A 16,331-nucleotide genomic window follows, 5' to 3' on the forward strand; every position below is an offset into this window, starting at 1 on the left:
ACACACCACTTGAACACAGAGATCACGATGTGCAAAAAGTAATTTTTAGAAGCTCATAAACCTTTTGTCAGCGCTGCAACGCGACACTGAGTCGCTACATTATATTTCTCAGCAGCAAGGGGGTAGAGGCACTGTTTTTAAGTAAACTCGTCTTCATTGTTCGTACAGAGAAACAGACGCAAACAATTCACACATCTCTCTCTCTCTTGCTTTCTCTTTCTCTCAAAATGGCCATATTTGAGAAGAAAAAGCTGAGTAGTTTGCATCACTGGATATAGCTGTCGGTCATTTAACGTTTTTATCGTAAAACAGTGACTAATATTAAATGATTTGCAGCTTCATCTTACCTCGCTCTCTTCCAACGTTAATCTGGCGCTTTGCGTTTTGCTTCTGTGAACAGTAAACCCCTCCTACTTTGATTTTATTAGCCATTTCAGTCATTTTGATATTGACGAGGCTTTGATCTGAAGCGCCTAGTATGTGTAGCGGTCGCAGGCTGTGTGACAATGAGAAGTTTTTCCTTTAAAATGTACGTCAGTATGCAGTTTTCCCTATTACTCGCGTGTCAGCGATTATCCCTCTGCGTGCCGCTGTTGGCACGCATACCGTAGGTTGCTGACCCTTTGTCTAAAGCAAAAGAATTGTAAAAATTCTGAAATCTTTTAGAGCTCATAATTAAAAAAAAAAGTAACATATTATACATTAATGAATAAATTAGTATATAGAATTATTTAATTTTGAATTATTTAATTTAATATCTAATTATTTAACTATAATTTTTTTTAATTCATGTAAGCTATTAGCTTCTGATATTTAAATCAAAACGTACTTGTGATTTTATGACGTCAGTTACTACTTTATTTAATCAGAAACACAGTCTTTGTGTATTTTACTTTCATTTTATTAGAAGTAAGCCCCATAGCGCCCTCTACGGAATTAAAACGCTTTACCGAACGGGCATTAGGACCTGGGGGAGGCTGCCCCTATTGCCACTGCACATGCTATTACTGTTTACTCAATCACACACCAAACATGTCCTTCTGTAGGTGCATTCTCAGATTAAATGCAGCGATCCAAAACATCATCATTCAGGTTTTTTGAAACTTTGTTTCAAGAATGAGCCACACTGCTGACATGATCTAATCGCTAGCAAACGCTGCGCACATGTGAGTTATTCCTCTCATGGGCAAGATGTATGGGCATAATTTTTCATATCGGGCGGTGCTGATATTTTCATTAAAAGCCATTATCGGCTGATTCCATTATCACTCCGATACTATTGTGCATCCTTAATATATGTATACATATTTAAATGAAATTCTACTCTTTTCTCAGTATCGTCATAGTGCACCTTACGTGGGACCCCCGCAGCAATATGCCGTCCAGCCGCCAGGGTCTGGAACCTTCTATCCAGGACCCGGCCCTGGGGAATACCCAGCTCCCTATGGCAAGTACAGATCTCTTTGCAGTGCGGACTTCAGTAAAAGCGTGCTTGCATCACACCCAGCTGGTTTGTATTAGCTCCAGGTAGTTTCAGTGTGTGTCTGATTAACTAACTGAGAAATGACCCCGTTTCCAGAAAGCGATTCACTCTTGGCTGTTTAGATCTCATGTGAAAGCAGCTCACACGGAGACATGACTCACTTTTTTTCCCTTCCTTCCATCTCTTTTCCAACAACAGCTGCCGGGCCGCCATATTATGCCGGCCAGACAGTGTACCCTCCCTCTCCACCCATCATAGTGCCTGCACCACTGCCACCTCCACCGGCCAAGCGTGAAAAGAAACCAGTGAGTACCTGAAACGCTCCGCCTCGTTTTAGAAACGCCAAGGGATCCACTTAGTTTTCAATTCATTTTATACTGATAAGGTTTGGATTTAATCCCAACGGCCCTGCCTGGCAGACCCAGATTAAATGCGAAAATGCTGTTAAAAGGGATATTCATTAAGTATTAGTTTTACCCTGGTATTGGCCTTAGCTTTTTGTGTAATTATGTCATGCCAGTCTATTAAATTTCTGGAATTTAAGATGAAGAATAAGGATAGAATTTGTCCGGGAATGAAGTCAATTTGTGTGCCTTGCAACTCCTGACATATTTGGATCGGACTGTCTGATGTGGTGGTTTTGTTGCACGCTGGGAGGTTGGCAAAGCCGAGGTGTTTTATCCCACGCCAAAGTGAGAATTAAGCCAGTTAGAAATTACCCAGCAAACTGCCACATGCATTTTAAAATAAATTATGGGAAGTATTTTTTAAAAGATTGAATTTGAATTAAAGTCTCAGGATACAAATGTTAGTTAAATATTTCAGTTCTCAAGACCAACAAAAAATAAATGTGCTATTCAAAATACTCCTGTAAGTGAAGTTGTACACTACCAGTCAAAAGTTTTTAGACAGTAAGATTTTTAATGTTTTTTTTTGAAAGATGTCCCCTCTGCTCACCAAGCCTGCGTTTATTTGATCCAAAGTACAGAAAAATAGTAAAAATATTTTTACTATTTAAAACAAATTTTCTAATTGAATCTATTTTAAAATGTAATTTATAACTGTGATTTCAATGCTGAATTTTTAGCATCATTACTCCAGTCACATGATCCTTCAGAAATCATTCTAATATTCTGAATTGCTGCTCAAAAACATTTATTATTGTTATTGTTATTATTATTATTATTATTATTATTATTATTATTATGTTGAAAAGTAGAGTGTTTTTTTTTTTTTTCAGAATTTTTCAGGTTTCTTTGATAAATAGAAAATTCAGAAGAACAGCATTTATCTAAAAATAGAAATATTTTGTAACATTCTAAATGTCTTTATCATCTCTTTTGATCATTTTAAACCATCCTTGCTAAATAGAAGTATTTGGTAAAATGTTTTAAAGTTTTTGAAAAAAGTCTGTAATTTTAAAAAAAGCAAAGCTGCATTTATTTTATCATAAATACGGTAAAAACAGTAATATTGTGAAGTATTATTACAATTTAAAATAACTGTTTTCCATTTTAATATTTATTTTTTTCTTGTAATAGAAAAGCAGAATTTTCAGCAGCCATTACTCTAGTTTTCAGTGTCACATGATCCTTCAGAAATTAATATAACACACTGATTTGGTCTGTAAGAAATATCATTATACTTATCATAACAGTTGAAAACAGTAATGCTGTGATACATTTTTTCAGGACTCTGATAAATAGAAAAAATAGAAACATTTATTTGGTATAGAAATCTTTTGTGACATTATAAATGCCACATGCGTCCTTACCTAATAAAAGTATCAACTTATTTTAAAAAATAAATCTTACTGACCCCAAACTTTTGAACAGTAGTGAAATATAGTAATGTAAAGAGGAATATTTTGACTTGGTGCTGAAGTTCTGGTACTTCTGACAGCCCTATAGGCTATCGCAAATGACCCAGGTGCTTTAGTGAGTTATTTTTTGTTTTGTGCCATTGTCCTCCCAGATCCGAATCCGAGACCCCAACCAGGGAGGAAAGGACATCACAGAGGAAATCATGTTTGGAAGCCGTAATCCTACTCCTCCTGCCGGGCACCCAGCCTCCACCTTAACCCCACCTGCAGGACGGCCCTCCTCAACACCAACCCCACCCACAGGACACCTGTCCTCTACACCCACCCCTCCACAGGCAAGAAATACACAGTCATTTGCCTCCAGAAACATGCATCACTTCAAACAGTGGCAGGTGTAGTCTGAGCTAAAATTACATGTAATTTCATATGAAAGTGAGTTATCAGGTGCCAGAATTGGTTCTTTCTCAGTTATTTATACCTGAAGTAATTATTCACTTCAGTGGAGTGCAGTTCTTAACGCATTTAACACGGGTTCATGCGTCATGTGAGTGTTTAACACGTCTTTAATAATTAGCACCGCTTTAAGCTCTCACTACTCATGTCCATTGGGTTCTTGGCTCAGCTGTTTTAAGCTTACCTGTCTAATGCTATTTTCCAGACATGTATAGCCACCTACTACTCTCTCTCTCTCTCTCTCTCTCTCTCTCTCTCTCTTTCTCTTTCTCTCTGGCACACAGGGTGTGCATGGATTAGTTCCAGCTCACACAGCCTGCCCCCAATCTAATCCCTATAAACGCACTGAGAGCATTAGACTGTTGGCTGCACCATTAGGTGTTTATATATATTTTGGTCTATGGACAATCAAAAAATACTAAAATGAATCGATAAAGTGTGTCAACAAGCAGCTAAATGTTTCGGCAGAAGTGTGAACGACAATGGCTGCCGCATTTCGCTCCTTCTCGACCATAACCTGCACTATGACTCTTACAAACAAGTTCTGAGTGGGCACAGATGATATCCGATGCTGAGATCTTTATTGTATACCATTCCACTGAAGGATATGTACCATGATATTTACATGGTACGCCAGGGTAAAAAAAAAAAAAAGTAATGGTAGTACAAAGGTTTATGTCTAAACAAAAGTATGGTATTAAAATGGCACCTGTCTAAAAAGACATAATGTCCAAAAAACATGGTATTATTGTGGTACTTATCTAAGTTAAACATAAGATTACCGTGCCAAAAGACATGGTATTACCATGGTACCTGTTCCAAAAACACATGCTTAAAATGTCCAAAAGCATGGTACTACCACAGTACCTGTCCAAAATGTGTTAGATTATAATGTCCAAAAACCATGTTACATGGCAAAAAAAAAAAAAAAAAACATGAAATGTTCATGCTTGAAAAACATAGTATTATCATGATACCTGAGTAATTAAATCATGAGATTACCTTGCCAAATGTCATGGTATTACCATGGTTTGTTTAAAAAAATAACATGCTTATCATGTCCAAAAATATGGTACTACCATGGTACCTGTCCAAAATGCATGAGATTACCATGTTCAAAAAACAAAAAGGTATTTCCATAGTACCTGTATAAAAACACATGCTTATCATGTCTAAAAACATGGTATTACCATGGTACCTGGCCAAGTAAAACGTGAGATTACCATGTCCAAAAAAAACATGGTATTGCCATGGTACCTGCTCAAAAAACACATGCTTATCATGTCTAAAAACATGGTATTACCATGGTACCTGGCCAAGTAAAACGTGAGATTACCATGTCCAAAAAAAACATGGTATTGCCATGGTACCTGCTCAAAAAAACACATGCTTATCATGTCTAAAAACATGGTATTACCATGGTACCTGGCCAAGTAAAACGTGAGATTACCATGTCCAAAAAAAACATGGTATTGCCATGGTACCTGCTCAAAAAACACATGCTTATCATGTCTAAAAACATGGTATTACCAATTACCAAACATGATTATTGTGCCCAAAAACACCCCCCCATGGAATTACCATGGTACCTGTCCAAAATACATGAGATTACCATGTCCAAAAAATGGTATTACCATGGTACCTCAAAGTCAAACTTGAGGTTAACTTTCCTAAAGACATGGTATTACCATGGTACCTTTTCCAAAAAAACAAAAAACAAAACATGCTTATCATGTCCAAAAATATAGTATTACCATGGTACTTGTTCAAAAACACGTGCTTATCATGTCCAAGAAACATGGTATTACCATGGTACCTGTCAAAGTAAAACATGAGATTACCTTTCCAAAAGACATGGTATTACCATGGTACCTTTTTAAAAACACATTTATCATGTCCAAAACATGGTATTACCATGATATCTGTCTAAAATACACAAGATTACCGTGTCCAAAAAACATGGTATTACCATGATACCTGTCCAAAATGCACAAGATTACCGTGCCCAAAAAACATGGTATTACCATGGTACCGGTTCAAAATACATGAGTTTACCATGTTTAGAAAACATGGCATTGCTATGATACCTGTCCAGGTAAAACATGAGATTTACCGAAACATGAGATGAGACATGAGATGAGAAAACATGAGATTTTACCAAAAGACATGGTTTTACCATGGTACCTTAAAAAAAAAAAAAAACATGATTATTGTGTCTAAAAACACGGTATTACCATGGTACCTGTCCAAAATACATGAGATTACCATGTCAAAAAAACCAAAACATGGAATTACTATGTTACCTGTTTAAAAAACACAAGATTATCATGTCCAAAAAACATGGTATTACCATAGTACCTGTCCAAGTAAAACTTGAGATTAACTTTCCAAAAGACATGGTATTATCATGGTACCTGTTCAAAAACACATGCTTATCATGTCCAATAAACATGGTATTACCATGGTACCTGTTAAAGTAAAACGTGAGATTACCATATCCAAAAAACATGGTATTAAAATGGTGCTTGTCTAAGTAAAACATGAGATTCCTTTTCCAAAAGACAGGGTATTACCTTTAAAAAAAAAAACATGGTATTATCATGGTACCTGTCCAAAATAATGAGATTGCCATATCCAAAAAACATGGTATTACAATAATACTTGTAAAGTAAAACATGAGATTCCTTTTCCAAAAGACAGGGTATTACCATTTAAAAAAAACATGCTTATCATGTCCAAAAACATGGTACTTGTCCAAACATGAGATCACCTTGTCAAAAGACATGGTATCACCATGGTACCTTTTCAAACACATGCTTATCATGTTCAGAAACATGGTACTACAATGGTACATGTCTAAAATATGTGAGATATTACCATTACAAAAACGTGGTATTATCATGGTACCTGTCCAAATGCATTAAATTCCATAAACATTACATTTCTATAGTACATGTTCAAAACACCATGATATCTGAACATAGCTTTACTATAGTACATAACCAAAAATGTACTATTACCACAACATTTTGTACTGTTATGGTAATAAATTCTCAGTATCTTATCTACCCACGCTTACATAAAATAAGCTGCTGTTGGGCACTTTGCATGTCTAAGCGGGTGATTCTGGGCCAGAATAAGCTAGACTGTGGGCTAGGCTTTATGCCGATTGTCAGAGTTCTGGCTGTACTACGACTGACTTATGTGTCTGCATTTTTCTTTCTCTCTTTCTCCCCTGAAACAGCCAAGCAACTGTCAGACCCCAGAACAAACAACGTGTGTCAACCCACCTCAGAGACTCTCGGAGAGCCCTGCGCCCGTGGATGGCAAACCTAATTTAGGTATAATTCCACACCCAACGCTCTTCTTTAATTTTCTTTTATTCATGTTTTAACTTTCTCTTTGCTTTTGACCTTATAGATGACAGGCCAAAAATGGAATCTGGTCCCATAAAGCCTGTGTCTCCTGGGCCTAGGCCTTCAGAGTCCGCTTTAGAGAAAAGAGAAGGCCAAAGTCTTCCATTATTAGCCTCTTCTTCTCCAGAGATGGCCTCTGATGTTCCCTCTCATCCTTCAAGTGGATGCATTAAACCAACAGCTGCAGGAGAACCGGAATTTATTTCTCCTTCAACTACCAAGGCTCAGACGCATCTGGTTAATTCTGGCGGGGACTCTATTACTGAAACTTCTCTCAGACTGTCTGCTTCGCCGTCGCCGTCCCTCAAAGTGGTAAATGGCCTTGCCGAGCTTCAGACTCCCTTATCGAGCTATGAAGAACCTGAGGTGCAGGAAGCCCTAAAGATATCATTGTCACGCGAGGTTCAGCTGCCAACCCAGGGTACGTTATCCACGGAGGAGTCCGGTCCGGAAGTTCCAGTGGCCTTGGAGGAGCTCCAGGCAGAGCACCTCCCTTCTCTAGCTGTACATGTGCCCTTGATCCCAACCGTACAGGCCTCTTCAAGCACCTCCTGCACAGCTAGTGTCCTTGGACCACCACCTGGTTTGGCACCGCTAGTGCAGTCAGTTGTCCTTGAGGTGCCAGAGCAAAACAAGTCCCCGGACAATGTCCAATCGAAGGCTCAGGATGTTTCAGAATCACAAACTCAGAACAACTCTAAAAAGTTCATACCCTCAGGTATTTGTTTTTTACATGGTTTATGTTACAAATCAGGCAAAATTCAAATTAGCTGTTACCAATTGTATGTTCCTTTTATAATAGCCCAAGCTGTTTCTGCTGTACCAAAGTCTTGGAAGAAACCAAATGAAGACGTTCTGATGGTGGAAACACTGCCGAAGGAGAATGAGGTGAGATGCATGGAGGTGTCACTGACATCATTGTTGTTATCCTTAACAAAAAAGTACTATTCATTGCTAAAATAAAAATGACAATCAGTATATTTTTTTATTATTTATTTATATATTAATTTTTAATTTTTTTTTACAATTTTGTATTATTTTATTTTAAAGTACTATTCATTGCTAAAATAAAAATAACATTCATTATTCAAATTTTAAATATTTTGTTTGTTTTGTTTTGAATTTTCGAAACTATTTTCAAATGGTTTTCGACTCCAAAAAAATCAAAACTATTTTTTTTTATTTTATTTTATTTTATTTTTAAAGTATTATTCATTACTAAAATAAAAATAACATTCAGTGTCTGTGTTTTTTGTTTTGTTTTAGTTTTTCAAAACTATTTTCAAATGGTTTTAGACTCCAGAATTTCAAAACAAATTATTTTATTTTATTTTTTTTTTATGTACTATTCATTACTAAAATAAAAATAACTAATAATAAATAATAATTCAGTATCTGTAACAATTTTAAAATTTTTTGTTTGTTTTTTGGTTTGTTTTTTTTTCAAATGAACTATTTTCAAATGGTTTTGGACTCCAAACATTTAAAGCGTTTTGTTTTGTTTTGTTTTGTTTTGTTTTTTGTTTTATTTTATTTTATTTTTAAAGTATTATCCATTACCAAAATAAAAATAACATTCAGTATCTGTTTTTTGTTTTGTTTTAGTTTTTCAAAACTATTTTCAAATGGTTTTGGACTCCAGACATTTAAAGCGATTTATTTTATTTAATTTTAAAGTACTATTCATTACTAAAATAAAAATAACATTCAGTGTCTAGGAAAATGTTAAATATTTTGTTTGTTTTTTGGTTTGGTTTGGTTTTTCAAGACTATTTTCAAATGTTTTAGACTCAAAATTCAAAACGATTTTTTAAATTAAATTAAATTAAATTAAATTTTATTTAATTTTATTTTATTTTTAAATATTATTCATTGCTAAAATAAAAATACCATTCAGTACGTGTGAAAAATTCAAATATTTTGTTTGTTTTTTTTTTTTTTTTTTTTTTTTTTTTTTTTAACTATTTTCAAATGGTTTTGGACTACAAACATTCAAACTAATGATTTATTTTATTTTATTTTATTTTATTTTATTTATAAAGTACTATTCATTACTAAAATAAAAATAAATAATAATAAATAATAATTCAGTATCTGTGGAAATTTTAAGTATTTTGTTTATTTTTATTTATTTATTTTGGAATTTCAAAATTGTTGGTTGAAATGGAAATTCAAAACAAATTATTTTATTTTATTTTATTTTATTTTAGAGTCATAAGAAGGCCTCCAAAAATCCAAAACTAATTAAACCTTTACAGTGCTGCTGCATTTAACATAAAAATGCCACCAGTTTTGTACAAATTAACTTCATTAGCCCTTATATAATAAAACTAAAACTGATATAAAAACTAAATGAACATACTAAAGAAAAACAAAAACAAAAATGTCTGTTAGGTATAATAATGGTACCCTTTTTGGTGGAAAAGGAATTTTGTAAAAAAGAATTGCAAAATCCCTCCACATAATATAACACAGGCTAATGACTTTGTTATCATTGCACAAACCATTATGCAGTCATTCATCTCACATAACACCGCCGGGCCCTTGTGTAATACTGCCTTTCTTCACTTCACATCAGGAGGAGACCTCGAAGGACAGCTCTGCTGGAGATGACATGGTCTCACAGCCAACCCTAGGGACCTACAGCAGCCCATTTACAGTGCCTGAGCACCAGGAGAAGCTCTCCGAGGAGAACGGTGAGACCGAAACAGAGCCTTTCAGGAACGGGGTGGAGACAGAGAGCACTGACAGTGGCGTCACACTCGGAGACAGCAGGGGGTCCATGTGTTCACCCACTCCACTCATGCAGGAAGGTAAGACAGTTCCCACAGGAAGTAAACAAAGTTTCATATTTTTGCTAACTTGACATCGTAGCCTGTTCATTACTGAAATAAAATACAATTTAAAAAAAAAAAAGTTACACTGCTCAATTTAAATAGTCCGTAGTGCAGTCTGTGCTCACTGCTGATATTTAATGATGTTTTATGTCGATAATGCGAGTGAAGAACAAAGCCTATAGTTTACATAAATAATATTTTAGCATCCGGATACAATATGGAAACATTTGGATTCATGCAGAATGAGAGGGGTAGGCTACAGTTTCGCTTTTAAATTAATTCATTTTGGCTTGACGTTTATATTTAGCCTAAATACAACTTTAGAGGATTTGTTGTGGAGAGAAGGGAACTAAAATACGTAGCCTAATTGTGTTTGTAATGTTTGTAAATATTTTGCTTTGTTTACCGGTATTTTAGCCTACATTACTTCTGAATGTAATAATAAAATGTGATGTACAGCCTGCTAATTTATGCTGGTTTTTCCTCTCAAAATGCTTCCTTTTTTTTTAATCCATGCTGCAAACATTTTTAAACATCTTGAGAAAATAATTTTTTTCTTTCGTTTAATACATTTGGTCAAAATCTAGTTTGATGATGCTTTAATGGCTATGACTAATTGCAAGATAGGCTACCCGATCTTTTTTAATAAAGAAAATGCTGTATTTTATTATTATTATTATTATTATTATTATTATTATAGGCCAAAAAAAAAAACGTTATTAACCAATATTTTTAGTACTCAAACTGGTTTCAGAACAGTAATAACACAGAGGAACGCAGGAACAGAAACGTTTAAATCCAATTTTGAATGACCTGATCAAATTTTTTTTCTGTTTTTAAGCCCTTCTTTATTTAATTGACCAATATCGGCAGGGCTCCATGCTTACTTTTCTTTTTAGGAGCACTTTTCCTGCTAACTTAAAAAATTTAGGAGTACAGTCAATATTTCAGGAGCACCTTCTAGTCAATAATCAAAAAATCTGATCAGAAATTAGCCTTCCCATTACGAGCTGATATGACTCCTTAAAATGATTTACAGGGGAATTTAGTTTTTACCTTTGTAATGGCATTTTTCTAACTTTATTAAAAGTATGTCCTCTTTTATGTCAGTTTTTAAAAGCTTTTTAAATCTTCTAATTAAAACAACAGAATAAGAACAAATAGAATAAGAATAAATTGCCAATCAAATGAAATCAGTATTAACCAAATTAATTTGTTCTTGAGGTGGCATAGAAGAACACAAAAGTGGCTTGTAGGTGTATTTTCATGTTTAATGAGGCTCAGAGGTGGAATGAGTGCAGTCAAATTCATAAATTCATGTTGAGATTGATGTGTCAAATATAACATTTTGAATACGAAAATATTAAATGTTTTAAATAACTGAAAATATACTTTAAAAATGAAACTAAATCTGCCAGTAGGTGGCGGTGAGTCACTGATTTAATTACTGAATCATTCATTCATTTGATTCATTCAAACAGCTGATTCATTCAGGAATAAAGCAAGTGACTGTCTTTATGAATGGGAAATTGAATCATTGACTCACTAGATTAGTTTAAAAACGTACGTTCATTCATAAACGAAACAACGCTGTGTTTGAACGAGGTGCGTAGCTGCTCAGTTGTGACTTTTGTTTGACTATTTTTGATGACGAAATAGAGCAAAATCAGGCAATAGTGTCATAGTCAGACAATGTAAGTGACTTAACATTAACTTCTAGTTTATTTAACTGTTGTATGAAATCAATATCTCATTTACAAACTCCCTTAAAAATCATTAAATGCTGTCATTCATCTTAGTTCACAATGTTCCATTGTAATTAACAAAGCTGTCTACAGTGCACAATGAATCTCTTATTTACACTGTCTACACTTTGTTTATGAAAGAATTCGTGAGATATGTCTGTGATACATTACTCAATGTTGCAAAAACACGTAGAAACCTTTGAAGCTCCTCTCAGCGCAAACACAAATATGATGATCGGGTCAGTCGCACATGGTGCTCCTAAATATTTTTTCATAGTCGCACGCAGTAGTTTTCACTGTAGAGCAGTGATTGGTTTTAAAACCAATAGTTGTTTATTAAAATCAGTATCGTTTTGGCCAAAAAAAATCCTGTTGGTGCATCCCTATAAAAAAGTAATCCTGTTTGTTAAATACCTAGTAGCCTTTGGTTTACAGCATAGCCATGAATTTCTGTTGCTTGTCACATTTTGATTTTGTAGAGAAGACACTTTGCAATTTTTATACTATTTTAGTTGATTCTTCCTATCAATTAATTTTATTAAATTGCGTAATAATATTTATATTATATCTTTTTCCACTTCAGGTCTTGTGCAATCTAATGGAAAGAGACAGTATGACCGGGACTTCCTGTTGGGTTTTCAGTTTATGCCGGCCTGTGTGCAGAAGCCAGAGGGACTGCCTCAAATCAGTGATGTGGTGCTAGACAAGGTGGTTTTTGTTGTTGTTGTTGGTATTCATTTCTTATGTTGTCAGAAGTGTTGGAGTCCTTCTGGAATTCAGCTGTCTGGCGGTTGCTTAGATTCCGTAGACAAAAACACAGTATGCATTTGATAAATAATATAGTATTACTGTACCACACATAAAATATATCACAGTTTTCCCAAAAAAATATTAAGCAGCAAGTTTTCAACTTTGATAATAAATCAGCATATTAGAATGATTTCTGATGGATCATGTGACACTGAAGACTGGAGTAATGATGCTTGAAAATTCAGCTTTGCATCACAGGAATAAATTCCGTTTTAAAATATATTAGAATAGAAAATAGCTATTTTAAATTATAATAATATTTCACAATATTGCTGTTTTTACTGTATTTTTGATCAAATAAATACAGCTTTGGTGAGCATAACACTTTCAAAAACACTTAAAAATGTAAAAACACTTGCACAAGCAGCCATAAATGCCTAATCAGTGTTATTAACCACATAAATATATAGGGCTGCCCCCTAATATTTGACTAACTGGTAGTCGATAAGAAGAGGCTTGGTGGACCAAAATTTCATTAGCCGCTTAGTCGCAGAAAAAAAATCCACAGGAAGTGGCAAAGTCATGCAGTCCGTGATGGACAGATCTTCCGACAGGACATCCAAACACTCACAAATATGCCTTTTCATCTGAAAGATGTAAGTAGTAGCAACTTTACATAGCAGCTAAATTTAACGTTACCCAAGAAAAATGTGTGCTATTGAAGTGTCTGAATAGCTGAATAATAGCGCTCTCCCTGCATTATAGATATATGTGCCCGGTGCAGTCACTTGCTCTTAAAATACTCCGTAATATTTGCTCATACAGATAAAAGTAATACATCTTTCGAATCTGTAAAGACTCTCTTGTGTGCGCTCAGAACAACAACGAAACGTTGTGCTTTTGTAAAATAATAAAAGCAAACAGGATGTGCTTTCTGCCATTTCAGTCTCTGTGAACTTGAGCGCAAAACTTAGAAACTCTGTGAATAGGCCCAGTGTTTAAAAAATACGCTAGGGTTGGGTAAAAAAAAATTGATTTCTCATTATTAATAGATTCTCATTTTAATGAACCAATACAAATTCTTAAATCACAATCAGTCTCTTGGTCTGTGCTGTTTTCAGCTGATGAATGGACATGCATCTTCCTTCCAATAAATAGCAATAGGCTAGGCTTTGTGTTACTTTTGATATGAAGCAAAGTCTCCGATTACAAATTCTGTTAATTTCCTTAGAAAATTCAAGAAATAAATACTGTTTTGGCGCTCTTTAATGTGGCATGATGGATCGTTGTAGCTTCGGTGTACTTGCCTGTGTATAATCAAGCGCATAGGAAAACATTTGTGATAGTTTTGTTTTTGTTCTGTATCCTGTGCCCTGCTGCCACACTGGAGTGCACTCGCCACCAACTGGACAGGGTGGGAATTACAGCTACAATTTACGGCCTTTAGATTTTTCCGTCACTGATAAAACCAAATTTCCGTCAATGACAGAGAATTTTCGGTTAATGTGACCTCTGCTATAGAGAGCAAAGTATCTGCTTTCAAATGAACCAATTCAAATGGAAAACAAATATTCTCAGATTATATAATCCATATAAAACATACAGGCACATCCACTACTGCGGAGATGACGAGTCAGTGTCGCCAACTTCATTTCTTAAGCCGAAAACAAAGAGAGCACTAGTTTATCAACATATTATTAAAACATTAAAGGAGAAGTCCACTTCCAGAACAACAATTTACAAATAATTTACTCACCCCCTTGTCATCCAAAATGTTCATGTCTTTCTGTCTTCATGAAGAAATTATGGTTTTTGAGGAAAACATTGCAGGATTTTTTTTTCCATATAATGGACTTGCCCCGATTTTGAACTTCCAAAATGTAGTTTAAATGCAGCTTCAAAGGGCTCTAAATGATCCCAGCCGGGGAAGAAGGGTCTTATCTAGTGAAACGATGTGTCATTTTTTTTTTATATTTTTTTTTTGGAAAATAAAAATTTGTATACATTTAAGCACAAAATCTCATGTAGCACAGGCTCTGGGATGCGTGTTCATGACGCTACATGTTTACAAAGTGAACGCACAAAGACTAAGAAAGTGCAAGTAAGTCAAACGCTGTTTACAAACAAAAAGGTACAACGATGTCGGACGATTCTGAAGTTGTAGGAGAAAATAAGATGGAGTTTTTTGCCATACTCTACACAGACGATGAACTTAGACATGATTCATAGTAGTGATGGGAAGTTCGGATCATTTTACTGACTTGGACTGAATGAATCTTTTTTCGAGTTATTTCGTTCATTTTAGCAAAATATAATTAAAATGTTATGTGTTACTTCCCTAACACATCTACTGCTTACACAAACGTTGATCACACTACAAACAAGTCAAAACTATAATGCTATAAGAAACAGAAAAAATGTTTTCATTGTTTACCTGGGTCTTTAGTCTATGATTAGCTCACCTCACCTCTTATCTGACAAGTTTTTGGGTTTGAGTCCTTCGTTCATCACGTGACTGCCCTATAAGATGAACGAATGGCTTGAATAAAGCCGAAGACTCGAAACAGGTGAACTAATTCCAGTACAGAACCTACTAGGATGCGCTCCCCGAGATGACTCGTTCTTCCTGAGTCACTTTAAAGATTTGTTAAAAATAAACGAATCTTTCAAGAACGACGCATCACTAATTCGTAGCGTCGTGGACACGCATCCCAGAGCCTGTGCTACACAAGCTTTTGTGCTTAAAATGTATACATTTTTATTTTTCAAAAAAAATGACAGATCGTTTCACCTTTGAAGCTGCATTTAAACTGCATTTTGAAAGTTCAAAATCGGGGCACCAATGAAGTCCATTATATGGAGAAAAATCCTGAAATGCTTTCCTCAAAAACCATAATTTCTTTACGACTGAAGACAGAAAGACATGAACATCTTGGATGACAAGGGGGTGAGTACATTATTTGTAAATTGTTGTTCTGGAAGTGGAGTTCTCCTTTAATGCAGTCACCTTGCTGTTTTTCCCTGACAGTCAATCAGAAAAATCTTTAGTCAAGGGCAGCCCTATAAATATGCAGGTTAAATCCTAACACATTCTGTTCAATGTTAAATTTCGTAACCTGACTACTCAGGTTAACTCTTTTGAGTGCCTACTTTCTAAAAAACCTAAAAACCTGAAGTTTTCTTCTTATGTTGCATAAAACATGAAAAGTACAGTAATACAAGCATGTTCCCCTGGCTACTAAACTTCGGCTGAGCTGCACTCTTCAGCCATGAAACTCCCTTGACGTCCTGTTTCCATTAAAATTGCATTACGGTTATGTCATACTTGGCAGTAGACATCATTTAGCCTAAAGACGTTAGAAAATAAATGCCCTGCCCCTGTTCGATGCACAGTCTTAAACTTTATCCTGATCTGTCGATAGAAGTCTTTACAGCTAGTCATTTGTATACGCTTTCTCGGTTAATGTTTCCGGCAACGCTTGTTTCTGTTGTTCTGAACATACACGCAGTACTTTCAGTTTCCCATTTCAGTTCCTAGTTTTTACTCTGCATGTGCACTCGCTCACATCTGTTTCTGGCTGTTCTCGCTCCCTCCGTCACAAGATGACTGGAGCGTAAATCGTCGAACATGTTGTTGATGTATAAATAACAAATGGAGCTGGTCTCCATGGCAAACACTGTTTCCCGTCAGTGCTGTAGAGCAGGGGAGCGCTGGTCTCAAACCAGTTTTTCTCATACTGATTGTGATAAAGATACAGATAGGTACAGCTAGTCCAAAATCAGCATAAGCAGGAGGGGAGGGAGATCTGGTGTTTCATTCATGTC

At 35.2% G+C, this 16,331-nt stretch overlaps 1 protein-coding gene across 2 annotated transcripts in view; it reads left to right on the forward strand.

The window, feature by feature from the left end:
• eif4g3a (eukaryotic translation initiation factor 4 gamma, 3a) overlaps positions 1-16,331 on the forward strand; it is a 70,178-nt gene that overhangs the window by 31,811 nt on the left and 22,036 nt on the right. The window contains exons 7-14 of one of the 2 annotated variants that reach the window (XM_051122566.1): positions 1,336-1,447; positions 1,682-1,788; positions 3,449-3,640; positions 7,003-7,099; positions 7,179-7,892; positions 7,977-8,062; positions 9,753-9,987; positions 12,340-12,464. In XM_051122566.1, coding sequence (XP_050978523.1) covers positions 1,336-1,447; positions 1,682-1,788; positions 3,449-3,640; positions 7,003-7,099; positions 7,179-7,892; positions 7,977-8,062; positions 9,753-9,987; positions 12,340-12,464 — 1,668 coding nt within the window. The remainder of the gene's footprint in view (positions 1-1,335; positions 1,448-1,681; positions 1,789-3,448; positions 3,641-7,002; positions 7,100-7,178; positions 7,893-7,976; positions 8,063-9,752; positions 9,988-12,339; positions 12,465-16,331) is intronic. The other variant, XM_051122567.1, reaches the window with a different exon arrangement.

Source organism: Labeo rohita, chromosome 11, assembly GCF_022985175.1.
Source record: "Labeo rohita strain BAU-BD-2019 chromosome 11, IGBB_LRoh.1.0, whole genome shotgun sequence".
Taxonomy (NCBI): domain Eukaryota; kingdom Metazoa; phylum Chordata; class Actinopteri; order Cypriniformes; family Cyprinidae; genus Labeo; species Labeo rohita.